Source organism: Silurus aristotelis (genome assembly GCF_946808225.1).
Source record: "Silurus aristotelis genome assembly, chromosome: 4".
Taxonomy (NCBI): Eukaryota; Metazoa; Chordata; class Actinopteri; order Siluriformes; family Siluridae; genus Silurus; species Silurus aristotelis.
The window spans coordinates 6537613-6552824 of NC_139577.1; the positions used below are offsets into that span (position 1 = coordinate 6537613).

The following is a 15212-nucleotide window of genomic DNA, read 5'->3' on the forward strand; positions in this document are numbered from 1 at the left end:
TATTTAATTCTTTAGACCATTCTGAACTTACAACCAGAAGCAGAGCTGAAAATATCTGCTCTGAAAGATAATGGAGAGAATCTGTGCAAAAAGCTGGATGAAAGCAGGAGGGAATTCATCCAGCAGACCCTTAAAGATGTTCAGGAGAGACTGAGAATGCTGATGGAAATTGCCCATGAGTGCCAAAATCAGGCTCAGGTCCAGGATTCTCTCTCCAGAGACCTTCAAAATTTCCATGTTGAGGAAAAAAATATAAAATCCTGGGTTGAAGAGTTAAAGCAAGACTTGGTTTCAGTGGGCAAAAGCACTCATGGGACCCAAGAGCAAATAGAGGAAAGGCTCAAAAAAACTCAAGTGAGTTCCCAAAACACTGGATATGTCTCAATCAAACTGCTCATAGAGAAAACACTCTAAATGATGAACAAACCTGTCACCTGTGTCTCAGTTATTTTTATGATGTTAAATGTTATATTTCTAATAACTCTTAGGCTGTTCTGACCCTTCGAGTTGAAGGAAACGGCAAGATGTCCTCCCTTAAAAGAAAAACGGAGAGCCTGTGTGGCCGGGAAGATCTTGATGTACAAGCCAGACGCGCGTTGGTGCAAGACCTCAAGTTGTTAGAGGAAGAATGGAAAGTAGTTCTCCAGAATGCTCAAGAGCTATACAGGTCTCCAAGCATAAAGAATTAATAGTATTAAATACATATATTATTACAAATATTTTTTACATCAAAGCACAGTAAAATCGTATTCAAACCTTCATAATACTTGTTTCAAATAGAAATCTGAGTAAATAAAAAAAACCTTAATGTGCTTCTTGAAATGATCTTTAGGAAAAAAAGATGAATTTTAGATATTAACAATAACACTTTCCCCTTTGCAGTCTCTTGAAGAACGTGGTGGAACGCCTGGTTTCGTGTCAGTGCCAAAGACAGCAAACCCAGTGTCGTGTGGAGCAGCTGAAGGAGCAGGCGGCTGCACTGCCCCGCCACTTTCCCTGGCCAGGGTTAGGGGACCGCAGACATGCAGTAGAACAGGCTATGGCTTTTCTGGACAAGGCAAGGTCTCTGAGTCCCACCCTGTCTGCTCTCAGAGCCCTGGGCCGTGAGATGAGCCAGCTCACACGGGACCCAAGCTGGACAGATCCGTCTTGGGCAGCCATGGAGGAGTGTATCTCTGGGTTAATTAAAGACTTAATGGTAATATTTATGAAAGATCATAGAGAGCCAATAAGATGCTAAACTAATCCCTCACTGAAAACACTCGGCTGTTGTGTTTGTATGTACAGGAATTCTGTAAGAACCTAGAGGAGGGCATTGACACTGAAAGAAACTGCATTCAGCTGGTGGAGCAGCACAGTGCTGCTCAGGACTGGCTGAGGGAGCAAGTCAAAGGTTTTGTAACTCTGCCTAATGATCGTCATGGGTTACAGGAGTCTATTAGCACTTTAAAGGTTTGTGAAAAATTTACGTTATGCCACAAATCTTTAAATATACTTGAGTTTTCCCCTAACAATGTTGTATCTGTCAGTTGCATGCTGCTGTTCCTCAAGCACCTCATATCATATCAATCATATATATGTAGCTTCTGTTATCATTGTCAGTTAATATGTGTTAACCATAATTGACAACTTGTAGCCAAATGGCATTGTGGGTAATAAAGGATTTTCTGTAATGATTCTTTGTCTTCAGGCTCTTCTTCAGACAGTGGAGAGGGAGGAGAGAGAGATGAAAGAGCTAGACAGGGCTAAAGATGCTCTGATTAACTTGTGCACTCCAGGGGGTCGTGATGCCCTGACTTTAGAAACCAGCCACCTCCATGACCTTTGTGCCGCCTCCAAGATGGAAATAAAGGAGAGGCTCATTGTGTGTGAGACTAGATTGGCTAGCATTGAATTGAAGATCAGCGAAAGAGCAGATCATCTCAGAGCCCAGGCTGAGTGCATTCTGAATGATCTCCGAGCACAGGAATGTCAAGGATTTGGTGAAGAATACAAGAATCACAGCCAACTACAGGAAAACTGGAATATCCTGAAGGTGAAGAAAATATATATTTTTTTAATATTAAAATTAAACCTTTTGCCAGCAGTCTCACCTCTATTGCTTTTTCGTAGTCCTGCAAGAAGGAGCTTGATGAAATAGAGGGACGAGTTCGTGATCTAAGCCAGGCTATGCATATGGTTCCCTCTGAGGAGGTTCTTCCTTCTAATATAGTTTCTCTTATTGACACTGTCGCCCAGCAGTACTGCAGGTACCAGAATCAATTTTTCAGTCGTCTTATTAAATCTTTTTTAAATGTAGTAAAGAAACGTAAATGATTTTTTTTTTACACACTTTTAGATTGCAGTCCAAGCTATCTGACAGACAGAACGAGTGTGCTAATTGCACAGTTCAGTGTATGAGAGAGACTCTGCAGGCCTTGCGTTCCTGGACTCACTCAACCCACACACAACCTCTTATTGACTCGGCTTATACCATTCAGGTTTGTGTATGCAGTGTGTGCTCTATACTACACTTCTGCATATGTCCCAGATTTAAAAAAAACAATACCACATTGCTGTATTTTTTTTCCTTAGGAGATGATAGAGAATGGTGCAGTGCTGCATAAGAACCTCCAGGAGGCACTCTCACATAAGCAGCTGCTAATGGATTGTCTGGGTCACGAACTTAACGACAAGCTGGAGAGGGACGGCTCAAATGCATTAAAGGATGCAGATACACTCATTGTTCAACTTCGGCAGAGGCTGCAGGTGAACATTTGAATTAAGTTTGAATTAAGAATCGGCTGTATGAAATGAATTATGAGTAGTATACATTAGAATTCCTTGAATACACTTGTATAAAAATGCTCATATGTATTTGCAGTTGCATGCACTATAGTGTCTGCATAACAGGTTTAAATTCATTAGAATGTCTTGCATAGCATACTTTACACCATGTGTAGATATGGATGTATGTAATTTCACAATGTTTGGTTTGTAAACATTAAAATATCTATTCATATTCTGTAAATATAACAGTACTGCACCACAGATTGCCATAATGTGTTATGTCATTCATAATATCGTATTAACTTGTATAAATGCTCATCTGTACTTATAGTTGCAGACAATTTATTACAAATAATTTGATGACTTTATAATGTCATATATATAATCTGTGATCAGTAATGTAATACATTGTAACGTTAATTAGTACATTACATTGTAAACAATTTTAAATCACAGAAAGTGTATTCTCCCAGCTTATTGCACATATTGCACAGTCAAAGATACTGTAAATGTGCATGTTATGGTACTGCATTACAATATGTGTATAGAAATTATTAATTGATGTATGACATCAGTGTGTATACAATTGTGTAAATAGACATATTACAGTGGACATTGTAGAAATAAGAAGAAATAAATCCAAAATTTATGCACAGATCTGTATCTACTTTTAGATAGATAGATAGATAGATAGATAGATAGATAGATAGATAGATAGATAGATAGATAGATAGATAGATTAGACACAAGGTATCATGGATAATGAATTAAACATGTATTTTATCAGTCTTTTTCGACTAATTCATAATAGCAACTTTATCATTGTGTGTGTGTAATTTACCAATTTGACTTTTTTTGACTCAGGATCTTGAGGAAGAGCGGATGGAAACTAAAGCCCATATGTTGTCACTGGAAACACAAACCAGTCATTCATTCTCAGAGGTAAAACTGGAATTTTAACATTAAAACACATTTAAAATCTTATTTTACCAAACCTATTGTAGAATGTTATGACATTTTGGGTTCTAGTCATTAATTCTTAGTTCTAGACTTGCCTAGTTCAGGGTCATTTTAGTTTGTGTTTTAAGGAATTGTCTTTGTCATGGCATCATAGCAGGTTTCCTGTGAATGGCCCAGCACACTCAACACTACAACAAAGGTTGTGCATGATTGGTCAGAGCCTCAAGATATTTCCTCTGCTCCACTGACCAGTGGCTCAGTGGTTCAGCCCATTGAAATGAAAATGGACAGAGATGCAATGTCAGTTATCGAAGATACCCCATTAAAAAGGTTCCTGCCACTCAAAACTATCATGCCATTTGTTCTTATATCTGATAATCAGGCAGATGACACTCTGACTACTCCTAAACGTAAATCAGGAGTCAGTAAGGAGACATCTAATGAATACTTGTTGACAGAATCTCCCACTGCAGAACCCCTGCTGGTGTCTGCAGTAGATGAATACAGGTCTGAAATCAGAACAGACGATTTTCCAAACACAACAGTGACTCTGACCTCTCAACTTGATGAACCCATTGATGTTGCTAAATCTGAAAGTCTCAGAGCAGACACTCAGTCAATTTATGCTGACATTCAGGATTTGGAATCTGCCACAGAAAAAGCAAAACCATCTGAAGAGTTAGAGGAAAGAGCACTTCCACTGAACGCCCCTGTTTGCACAGACAGTCTTTCTACAAAACTAAGTATATTTTCAGAGGAGATCGATTTTACCACAGTAGACTGGTCACTGACAGCACTACATTTTGACCAAAGTAAACTTAATACAGATGGTTTGTCTACCACAGCTTTTGCTGTGCAGTCTGACATAGTAGCTGAAGTTGATGAATCTGGCATTGGTCTAACAAAAGATGAAGGAAAATTTGAAATGGCGATGAAGGGAATAGAGAAGATACAATCTGCCTTCTGTGGAGAACTCCATGATGACGGGACATCTGTGGAAGTAAAATCTCAGGAATCAATTGAAAGCAACAAGAGGGCAATATTTGCACAAAGTCTTTACAAAGAATCGGATGCAGTTGAAAAAGCACATAAGATAGCTTCTGATAGCTGTGAGGATGAAAAAATGGCAAAAAAGAAAATAGCTGCATTAATTCTTGATAGAGACACGGTACATATTCATACCACCGAGGTCCCTGACTTAACTAACCGTAACGTAGGGAGCGTTGTTTCAGCTGCAGACACTGGATTTGATACCGTGTTTTCTCAACAAGTGGAACGGTTGGCTACATTTGATAAAATGAGAAAAGAATCTGACAGTCCGAGCTCTCTGGATCAACAAGAGCTGGATGATTCTGGAAATGCTGTTGACACTAAATCAAGTCAACTCTCTGATGAAAATGTTGATTTACAAACTGAAGTACTTTCTGGGCAAACATCTGAAATCCACATCTTAACCAGAAGCACTGAACTAAATACCACGCATGCTGAGAGAGAAGGAACCTGGACAACAACCAATGGTCCAACGGAGGTTCAGAGAGCGATGGATCCTCTTGAACACTGCACTTTGAATAATGGCCCTCGAGAGACCCAACGAAGATACGTCATACTGGAAAGACGAGAAGGACTAGAAATATGCCAAGAGCCAGCTGCTGAGGCATACATGCCAGGACTGAATGCTGCCACAAGTAAACCTTGCGAAGTAGTAACAGATGTTTACAAGCTTGAAATTACAGAACCTGTTGCACAAGGAGACGGCAAGAGAATAGAATCGAATGCTCTGAACGAGTCTAAAACTTTAGAGATCATAGAAACGTTGCCAGTTCCGCCAAGTAGAAGGAAACCAGAGAATTTATCCTTCAGTGCCAAAAATGAAGTAGAGAAAATTGTGGATAAGGTGATTCTGGAAGTTGAGAGCATCCAAAAGACAACAGAGAAAGGTGAGACTAAACCAACAAAACTAAGCAGGCAATCTAAGGAAAGTCAAAGTTCAGAGGCCCAGTTTGAAGAAGAAATTATTCCTGTTTCACATAGTCAACAATGCCTATCTGAAGAAACCCATCCAGAGGTTATTCCAACTCCACCCAACAGAAGATATAAGGAAAGGTTAACAGATGAAACAGTGTCTCTGGATCTTGATTTCCCAACCCCACCTGAGAGAAAACAAAAAGAGAAGATAGAGGATCAACAATTTTATCTGGAGGAGACGGGCAACACAACAGCTGTTGAGAATCTTGTAAACCCAACTCCACCATTGAGGCTAAAGGTAAGACAAGCTGAAAGTGATAGCACAACAGTGGTCTCAAAAATCCAGGAGGTTCAGGAGACTTTGGCGAAACCCACACCTCCTACAAGAAAGAGAGATAGCAGGACTGAGACTGAATCAGTGTCAGGAAGCAGTGATTTGGACAAAACAAGGACAAAAGAGATGGATGTTGAGGAGTCTCTTGAAAAGCCAACTCCACCAGTGAGGCGCAAATCAAGCCTAGATGAAAGTGCTTTCATCTCCCCACTGCTTTCTAAACCCGAAGGTGCAAAAGATATACATTTGGAACCCACACCTCTAACACAGAAAAAAGATGTCAGCAGTAAAAGAGACATAGAATGTAAAGAAATGGACAGTCGGATTTCTAAGAGCACTGAATTCGAGAGCAAATTTAGGCAAGGAAGAGCTGTTGAGGAACTTTTTGTAAAACCAACCCCACCAGTAAGAAGAAAAGGAAGTCGAGCAAGTCAAATCCTAGAAATGGAGGAGACATTGGTGAAACCCACACCTCCAACAAGAAGGAGAGAGAGTACAAATTTTAGTGATGTGGCCTATGAAGAACTAGCCAGGAAAATGTCTGGCAGCACTGATATGGGAATGATAGTGACTCAAGAGAAAGCTCCTGAGGAGACACTTATTAAACCGACTCCACCAGTGAGACGAAAAGTGTCAAGTCAAACTGAAAACGACTCCATTTCTCTTCTTTCCAAAATCCAAGAGGTGGTGGAGAATGTAGTCAAACCCACACCTCTAGCAAGTAGGAGAAGTAGCAGAAATGTGAGTGACAATTTATCCAGCAAGCTTTCCAGCAGCACTGATTTGGAGAAGACAGGAGCACAGGAGAAAGATCATACAGAGCCTCTTCCAACACCATCTCCACCAGTAAGATGGAAAGCAAGTCACTTTGAAAGTACTTTAATTTCAGATAAGTCAAAAGCTCAAGAAATGGAGGCTACACTGTTGAAGCCCACACCACCAATAAGAAGGAGAAATAGTGGAGATATAAAAGCCAGTAGAATTTCTTTTTGTAGTTTGGAGAATCTGACTTTGGTGACACCAGAAAGAGCTGTTGAAGATACTCTCGTTAAACCAACTCCACCAGTAAGAAGAAAAACAAGTCGAGCTGAAAGTGACTTCTCGTTTGTTTTCATTAAAGACACAGAGAAAACTTTAGTGAAACCCTCACCTCCAACAAGAAAGAGAGACAGCAGAAATGTGAGTGATACAGGAGCCATCAAAATTTCAAGCAGCACTGACTTGGAGAATTCAATGACACAAGAGAAATCCCTTGAGGAGCTCCTTATTAAACCAACTCCACCAGTGAGACGAAAAACAAGCTCAGCTGAAAGTGACTATTTACTGGTTTCTAAAACACAAGGAATGAAGGAGACTTTGGTGAAACCCACACCTCCAACAAGAAGGCAAGAGAACAGAAATTTGATTGACATGGTCAGCAAAACATCTAGCAGCAGCAATTTGGAGAAAGTTCCTGAAGAGACACATATTAAACCAATTAAAGGGAAACAAATTGAAAATGAAAGTAATGTTATTTCATTGTTTTTCAAACCCCAAGATATAGATGAGACATTGGAAAAACCCACACCCCCAACGAGAAGGAGAGATAGCAGAACTATGAATGACTCCATGGCTAAAAATATTTCTGTCACCAGTGATTTGGAAACACAAGCCAGAGATGCTGAAGAAGCTCTCATAAAACCAGCTCTGGCAGAGGATACACCAGTGAAACTCACACCTCCGACACGCAGGAGAGCTAGCAGAAATGTTGCTGAAATTGTACCTAGAGAAAAAGAGGATAATGGCGTTTTAGATATGACCAGGACACAAGAGAATCCTGATATGGAGGTTCTTGTTAAATCAACTACTTCATTGGGACAAGAAATAAACCATGCTGAAAGTATCACCACTTTGGTTGATAAACTTCAAGAAACAGAGGAAACTCTGGAAAAGCCCACATCTCCGACATACAGAAGAGACAGCAGAAACATGCATGTAATATTACCTGAGCAGACAGAAGTTGAATTGTCAAGTAACACTGATTTGGCCAACACTGCAACACAAGATCGTGCTGATGTGGATATTCTAAAATCAGCTCCTTTAATGGGCCCCAAAGCAAGTCAAGCTGAAGGTGGCATTTCCAACGTTGATAAAACCCAAGATGTTACCCAAAATGTTGCTGATATAGTCCCTAAAGAAATAGAGTGTAACACTGATCTGGACACAACCAGGACACAAAAGAACCTGGAGATTCTTGTTAAACCGACTATTTCGGTGGGCCAAGAATTAAACCAAGCTGAAAGTGACTCCTCTTTTGTTGATAAACCCCAAGAAGTAGAGGAAACACTGCCCACACCTCTGACATGCACAAGAGATTTCAGAAACATAGATGAAATAGAACCTAATCAAACAAAGGATGAATTCTCAGGTAACACTTATCTGGACAAGACTGCTCCTCTGGTGGAATGCAAAGCAAGTCAAGCTGAAATTGGCATTTCCATTCTTGATGAAACCCAAGGTATAGAGGAAACACTGAGGAAACAAGAGATGCAAGAGAATGCTGATATGGAGGACCTTGAAAAACCAATTCTTCAAGTGGAACAAGTAGCAAGCCAACCTGAAAGTGGCCTTTCTTCAGTAGTTTTTAATTCTCAGGAGAAATATCAGGCAACTCTGAAACAATCCACACCTTTGACAAGAACAGAAAGCGAAATTAAGAGTGATGAAGTTTCTAAATCTGATGTCCATGAGGGTCTAATTGAACCCTCACCAAGTGACCGTGATAATGAAGTAGAGCATGAAAGTATCAAAGTAACATCTGTTAGCACAGAGCCTAAAGAATCTCTACCCAAACAAACTACACCAACAGACCAAAAGAAGGACACAACCATAACCAATCTAGATAAAATTTCTGTTCAAGTAGAAGAGTCACCAGTCGAACCAACCATACCGATTAGTGATGTAGAAAAAACACTTGAAGTTCAACCAGTGATTAAACAAGACGATGAACAGCCTGAGAAAAAGCTCTCCTCTGCTTTGGGAATGGTGTCTACAGAGGACTTCACTGAACCTGAAAGCCTGAATTTGGTTGAGGTAACAGAAAATTGCATGTTGTGTGTATTTGAAAGAATTGCGTATGAGTTTGGTCTTTGTTGCACGGTGCACTTCGTCTGCATGAGGATTACAATGGATATTATGGCATTAAGATAGCATAAGACATAAGACTTTACCAGGATAAAAAAAAGGATATGTGAGATGCTGGAAATTGGCAGAAGTCAGGGATAGATGAAGATATTTGTGCACATAGGAAAATTTGAGAGAGAGAATATCTTTCCTTCCATTAATTCCATTTTTTTCTCTTTTTTTTCTAACCGCAATATCTGACATTTAAAAGTCTTGAATAATTTCTGTTTATTGACTAACCAAGCTTAAGCTATGCTGTTGTCGTCGTCCCCCCCCCCCCCCCCAATTTTGCATTTTTGCATTTTATTATCTCATTTGTGTCTTCAAATTATAGGCACAAGTCCAAAATAGAGACCAATCAGAAATCTCTAGTGAGGATGCCTCATTTGCAAAAAGTATTGATGTGTCAGAGGTGTTGAAAGAGAAGGAAGAAGAACCACTTGGTGCTACGATGAATATTATTTTTGCTGAGATTGAAAAGATGTCTAAGACGAGACCAAATAGCCTGCTTATTGAGGTATCAATCAGAGCTGCTATATTTTTGTGTTTGGAGATTTCACAAGACCACACAACTAATATTAGATGTACACAGTCATTTTTTTTTTTTAGATTTTGCAGCTTAACCCTGTACAATATTTTGTGTGACAACAGAGCAGGCCTTATGATGATCCTCTGGATGTTCTCAACACCTCTGATGTTGACCTTGAGACCCAGTTGCACAGATTAGTATTATGCATACTGAGTTGCCGTAACAGGCCTGCGGTGCTCAACCCTACAGACATGGCCAAACAAGTAGAAGAGGCAGAAGTGCGTTAACACTTATTTTTTTTATTATTATTTTTCTTTTTTTACTGAAAATGTGTACATTCAAATACTTGCTCAATGGTCTTTTTTTAATGTATTGTTCATACAGTTCTGCCGGCAGAGTGCTCAGAAGCAGGTTTCCTCGATCTCAAAGCAAGATCACGTTAATGGTGACGTTGGCAGTCTTGCCACTGGTTCAGCCAGTGACCCTGAGGCTATGCAGCGACTGAGTTGCCAGTGGACAGAGGCATTGTGGGATGTATCTGGCACTGTACACACCAAAGAGGCACAATTGCAGCTGGTGATTGACTATGACAGACAAATGCAGAAAGCGAAGGCCACTCTTGAGAAACTGGCAGGTGAACTGGAGTCCTTGAAAATGTAAGTATTAGAGAAGAGCTTTAGTTGTTATTTACAGCCTTATTTATCCTTCCCACTAGTGAGTTTGAACTAATTGCTGAACTTACACCGATCAGGCATAACATTATGACATAACATTATGAACGGTGAAGTGAAAACTGATTATCTGCCCACTAATGATGACACCAGTTATTGGGTGGAATATATTACACAACGAGTGCACATTTTGTCCTCAAAGTTGATGTGTTAGAAGCAGGAAAAACAGGCAAGTCTAAGGATTTACACAAGTTTGATGAGGGCTAAATTGTGATAGCTAGACGATTGGGTCAGAGAGTCTACAAAACTGCAGCTCTTGTGGGCTGTTCCTGTTCTGCAGTGGTCAGTATCTATCAAAAGAAGTTAATGCTGTTAATGCTTGACAATATTAGGCAGGCGGTCATCATGTTATGCATGAACCATGGTCATAATGGTATGCCTGATCTGTGGTCATAATGGTATGCCTGGTCGATCTATAGTTCTCACTTTAATATGTATGCATTTAAAGGTATCCAGTCGAAAGCAGCTTTGTCGAGGAGCAGAGACTGCGCTCCTTCCTGAGGACTATGGAACAGGAGAGGACAATTCTGGGAGAGCTGATTCAGACGCATTGTAAGCTATCACCCCACCTCAGCCAGCATGAGAGAGCAGCATCACAGTTGCAACAGAGCATCTTGCAGTGCGAATGGAATTCGCTAGAGAGAGCCACTGAGAAAACCTTGTATAATGTAAGCGCTTACACTAAAGAGAGTTTTGACCTTCTAGAGGATGTCCATACCCTAAAGGATCATGTGGAGAATTTTAACAAGATCTTAGGATCGCCATGGATTTCATCTGCTGCTTGGAATAGCAAGAGAGCACAAGAAAGGATTGAACTCCGCGCTGAGCTCACAGCTGCCAAACAAAGATATTTTGATCTCCATCAAAGCTTTGAAGCTCTCTCCCAAGGATGTAGTTTAAATGTCGAGGTATTTAACATACAGCAAGGCTTATGGAGTATCAAAGATCACATGGATCTGATTGGTGAGGAGTTGGATTCTTCATTCCCCACCAGCAACAACCCAACCATGGTCAGAATCATCACAAAAACCACAGAAGCCCTAGCTTGGGCCAAGAAGACAGAGTACGTCATTCAGAGTAGGCAAAAGAAGATTTCTCTGCTTCCAGAGGGTGTCCATCGGCAAATCAAAGACTGGAAGAAGCTGTATTCGGAGATGACGTCAAAGCAGACAGAGTTAACAAATTTGACTGAGGAGGTTACAAAGTTGATCCCAGATCTTGACAAACCTGACGTTTCTATGGTCACCTCCTTCTTGAAACTACTGGCAAGTTTGTCAAAATCGTTAGCAGAAAAACTAACCGCAGCTATGGAAGAAATACAGTTAAGTCTTCAGACTCGGGAAAAGATTTCAGAGCAGATAGCTCATGTGGAGTCCTGGATCTTGTGCCACCTCCATAAGGAATCTCTGAGTAGAGAGGATTTTCAATGCTTGAGCACATCGGATCTTGATCGAAGGTTGCAGCAGAGTCAGGACACACTCCGTGAGGCAGAAAACCACTCCGGAATTACAGAGGCTTTACTCATTAAGAGTAAAGATATCGCATCTGAACTTAGCATCTCTGAGAATGCATGGCTGTATGAGAAACTTACCAATCTCCAGGAAGACATAAAGGGCATAATCAATTATGAGAAATTATTCATTCTGGAGATAACAGAAATATTACAGAACCAGGAGTCATCAGAACAGAAAATAGCTTCTTTAGAGCAGAAATTGAGGCAGATAATGAAAGATATGAAAGAACACACCTTTCCCATCACTAAGGAGACTCTGTCTGCCATTGAGCCTTTTAAACGAGTGCTTATGGAGCACAAATTTCAGGCTGAACAAATAAAAACATCAGCAGAAAGCAAGAGGAGAGAGCTTCTGTCTGTGATCTCTGAGCTCCATCATAAACTGAAGGCTTTTCATATTAAAGCTCAAATCCATGAAAGGTTCCTCAGCCTCAAGCAGCGAGTGGAGGATCTTCAGGATAATGTAGCGCTTTATGTCCCAAAGGCTAAAAATGAAAGCATTGCCAAAGAGGAGCGCTATAAAATCTGTCAGACTCTTCTTACCCAGATTCCACTACTCAAACTTATGTACAAGGAAGCATTCAATGAACTTGCAAACATCTCATCAGACCTTTATCCATCTCAGCTAATTACAGAACAGGAGAGGCTAAAACAAAACTTTGAGAGTCTTAATGCTTGGGAACTGGCTATCGAAAATAACCTTCAGAATGTGGAATGGCACATTCTAAAAGACATACATTATATTTCAGAGCAAAAAGCGGTACAAGGTTTCCTCAGAGAGGTTCAGCAGGTGCTGGAAATGACTTACGAGGTGGAGTCGAACCAGGAAGCCATTGAAGACGAACTCAGAAAGTTTCTTAAACTTAAGAAGAAAGTTGAAGCTAGATTGCGGGTTCTGGTGGTTTTGGAAATAAAAAATGGATACCAGCAAGGCTCTCAAAACGCTAAAGACATTGCTGAATTTGCAAAAAGAGTTTTAGACAAGTGTGAGCAAAGACTGGTAAGTATGAACAGTATAAAATCCAAACTGTACGATTTTGAAATATGCTTTGCGAATTAACTTTCACATACTCCTCCTAGGTGGACTTGTCCAAAGCAAAGGAATCATTAAAGAGCTATTCTAGGGAAGTCAGAAATGCCAACCAGTTCCTCCTGAGGACTGAATCTGTTCTTCTCCCCTCTGTCTGTTCACCAAGCAGCTGTTCAGAAAGGCTGAAAGATGTCCAACAGGCTCTATTAACTTTAGACAAAGAATTCCAGTCCCATATTGCAAAAATTCAGATTCATGCTTTCTCCAGTCCTTTATTTTCTGTGCAGAATATAGAACAATTACAAATTGAGGTTTTCAGTCGCCTCTTGGTCCAAATGTCTGCACTTAAAGCCCAGGCGCAGCTGAGACTAGAAGCTTTAGAGAGGTAATATGAAATGTAATTTATTTTTTTCTTTTCCCATCCTGTATGAAAACATTTAACACTGGAATTGTTTTATTTTGAAAGGTGTGTTAATAAGCAAAAAAGCACACGTGTGGGCTACGAAGAGATGTGCCGACGTATCCGGGACGCAGAAACTACCCTAGCGGAGTGCGCCTCTAAAAATATCACATCTCAGACAGAGTGCTATAACCAGCAAGAGAAAATTAAAGTAAGGGAATTGTTAATGGCATGCAAACTGAAGGCATGGGATTGATTTGATGTAAAAAAAAAAATTAAATTGCGTTTCCTCCTCTTGGTTGTTCAGACGCTGGTTAAGGAGATCGGCACACTGCCTGGCAAACTGGATGAGCTGAGAGAGTGGTGTCCAGTGCAGGGTTGCCATAGCAACAGGGACAATGCTGTAAACTCCCTGTGGGGTCAGGTGGCCAGGCTGCGACATTGCGCAAGAGATCTGCTCGTACACTCGGAGTGCAGGGGAGAGGAATGGATACGCATCGGAACGAGTGTGAGTCACATCACATGATGTAACCAAAGGTTTAATACAAGCTCTAGGGTTTCAGAACAGGATGAACCGCTAGAGGTTTAAAAATAGTTAAAATAACCTGCTTTGACCAACAGCTTTTTTCTTACAAAAATGTCACTTTTCAAGGTGTACATAAGGCAAATTTTTTAAGCTTCCAGGATGGTGTGATAATGGGATTTACTTTGTTTGATACAATGGCATTGTAAGGAAAGGTACAATTGTAAACCCATGAAATAGTACTCCTCCACTAAGATTTAAACTTCACTTCAGTTTCTGTGTATTGTTACGTAAAATGAAAAATTGACAACAGCTGTTGTCCCTAAGTTTTTCCCTTAGTGCATCCATTTGATCAGATGAAAGCTTGTATTTCTTGTTTTGAACTGTGTAGTTAGTCTCCAATTTGATAAGTTAGTTACCTCAGTAATGTTTCAGCACATTATGCTGACATCCATTCTATATGTAACAACAGTACACAGTAATGAAGTAAATGCAATTAGTCACTGTACTTAAGTAGCTTTTTCACGTATCTATACTTTACTGCAGTATTTCTATTTCGGGAGACAATTACTTTAACTTCACTACATTTCAAAGTTAAATATCGTTTGATTTTGTTAAATCAGTCGTTCCTTTTTTTATTTATGTGTGGATAAAAATGTAACTGGTCAAACATGCAGCAAGCCACCAATCAGGGTCGAGCACGTGTTTTGATTTAAACATGTTTTGATTGGCACTTGGTGGTATCTACTCATCAACAACATACAGTTCAGCATGAGTTCAACAGCATGCAGGACATTTTAAAAGGGATAATGAAGGAAGAAACTCCTGACTCTAACTTGCCATAACACCCATGGCGTTTTTTTGTGAAAGTAGTTTTATATATTTTTTTTTTTAAAGCAGCTGAAAATAATGATGATAATTTATTAGATATCAGTGTTTGACTAATATCATTCTATTAATAGATTGGTGTGCTAAGAGTAATTGTCTTTTCACAGAAACTGAGTTGATTAAGCGAAGAGTCTTGTGACAAAAATTATCAAAAGGAACATTATAGCCATAATAAATCATAGTACTTTGGATACTTAAGTTAATTTGAAGGCAAAAACCTTTGTAGTTTTTACTCAAATGAGAGTTTAAAGGGAGCTCTTTTATTGGAGTAATATTTTACCGAGTGGATCTACTTTAAGCTTTGTGTATTTCATCCACCATCGACATGGAAAAGACTAAACTTTGACCATTCTGCAGCTGTTACTGATGTCAGAATTCCTATTTAGCAAACTAGACAGCATTCTCTTT

General features: G+C 39.8%; 1 protein-coding gene across 1 annotated transcript in view; it reads left to right on the top strand.

Moving 5' to 3' along the window:
• Positions 1 to 15212, top strand: part of syne2b (spectrin repeat containing, nuclear envelope 2b) — a 112693-nt gene that overhangs the window by 26867 nt on the left and 70614 nt on the right. The window contains 17 exon segments of the mRNA XM_083540557.1: positions 16 to 354; positions 489 to 667; positions 883 to 1198; positions 1288 to 1452; positions 1691 to 2035; positions 2113 to 2249; positions 2339 to 2480; positions 2575 to 2748; positions 3634 to 3711; positions 3887 to 9100; positions 9525 to 9707; positions 9842 to 9997; positions 10104 to 10375; positions 10899 to 12963; positions 13044 to 13378; positions 13460 to 13604; positions 13701 to 13901. Coding sequence (XP_083396683.1) covers positions 16 to 354; positions 489 to 667; positions 883 to 1198; positions 1288 to 1452; positions 1691 to 2035; positions 2113 to 2249; positions 2339 to 2480; positions 2575 to 2748; positions 3634 to 3711; positions 3887 to 9100; positions 9525 to 9707; positions 9842 to 9997; positions 10104 to 10375; positions 10899 to 12963; positions 13044 to 13378; positions 13460 to 13604; positions 13701 to 13901 — 10446 coding nt within the window.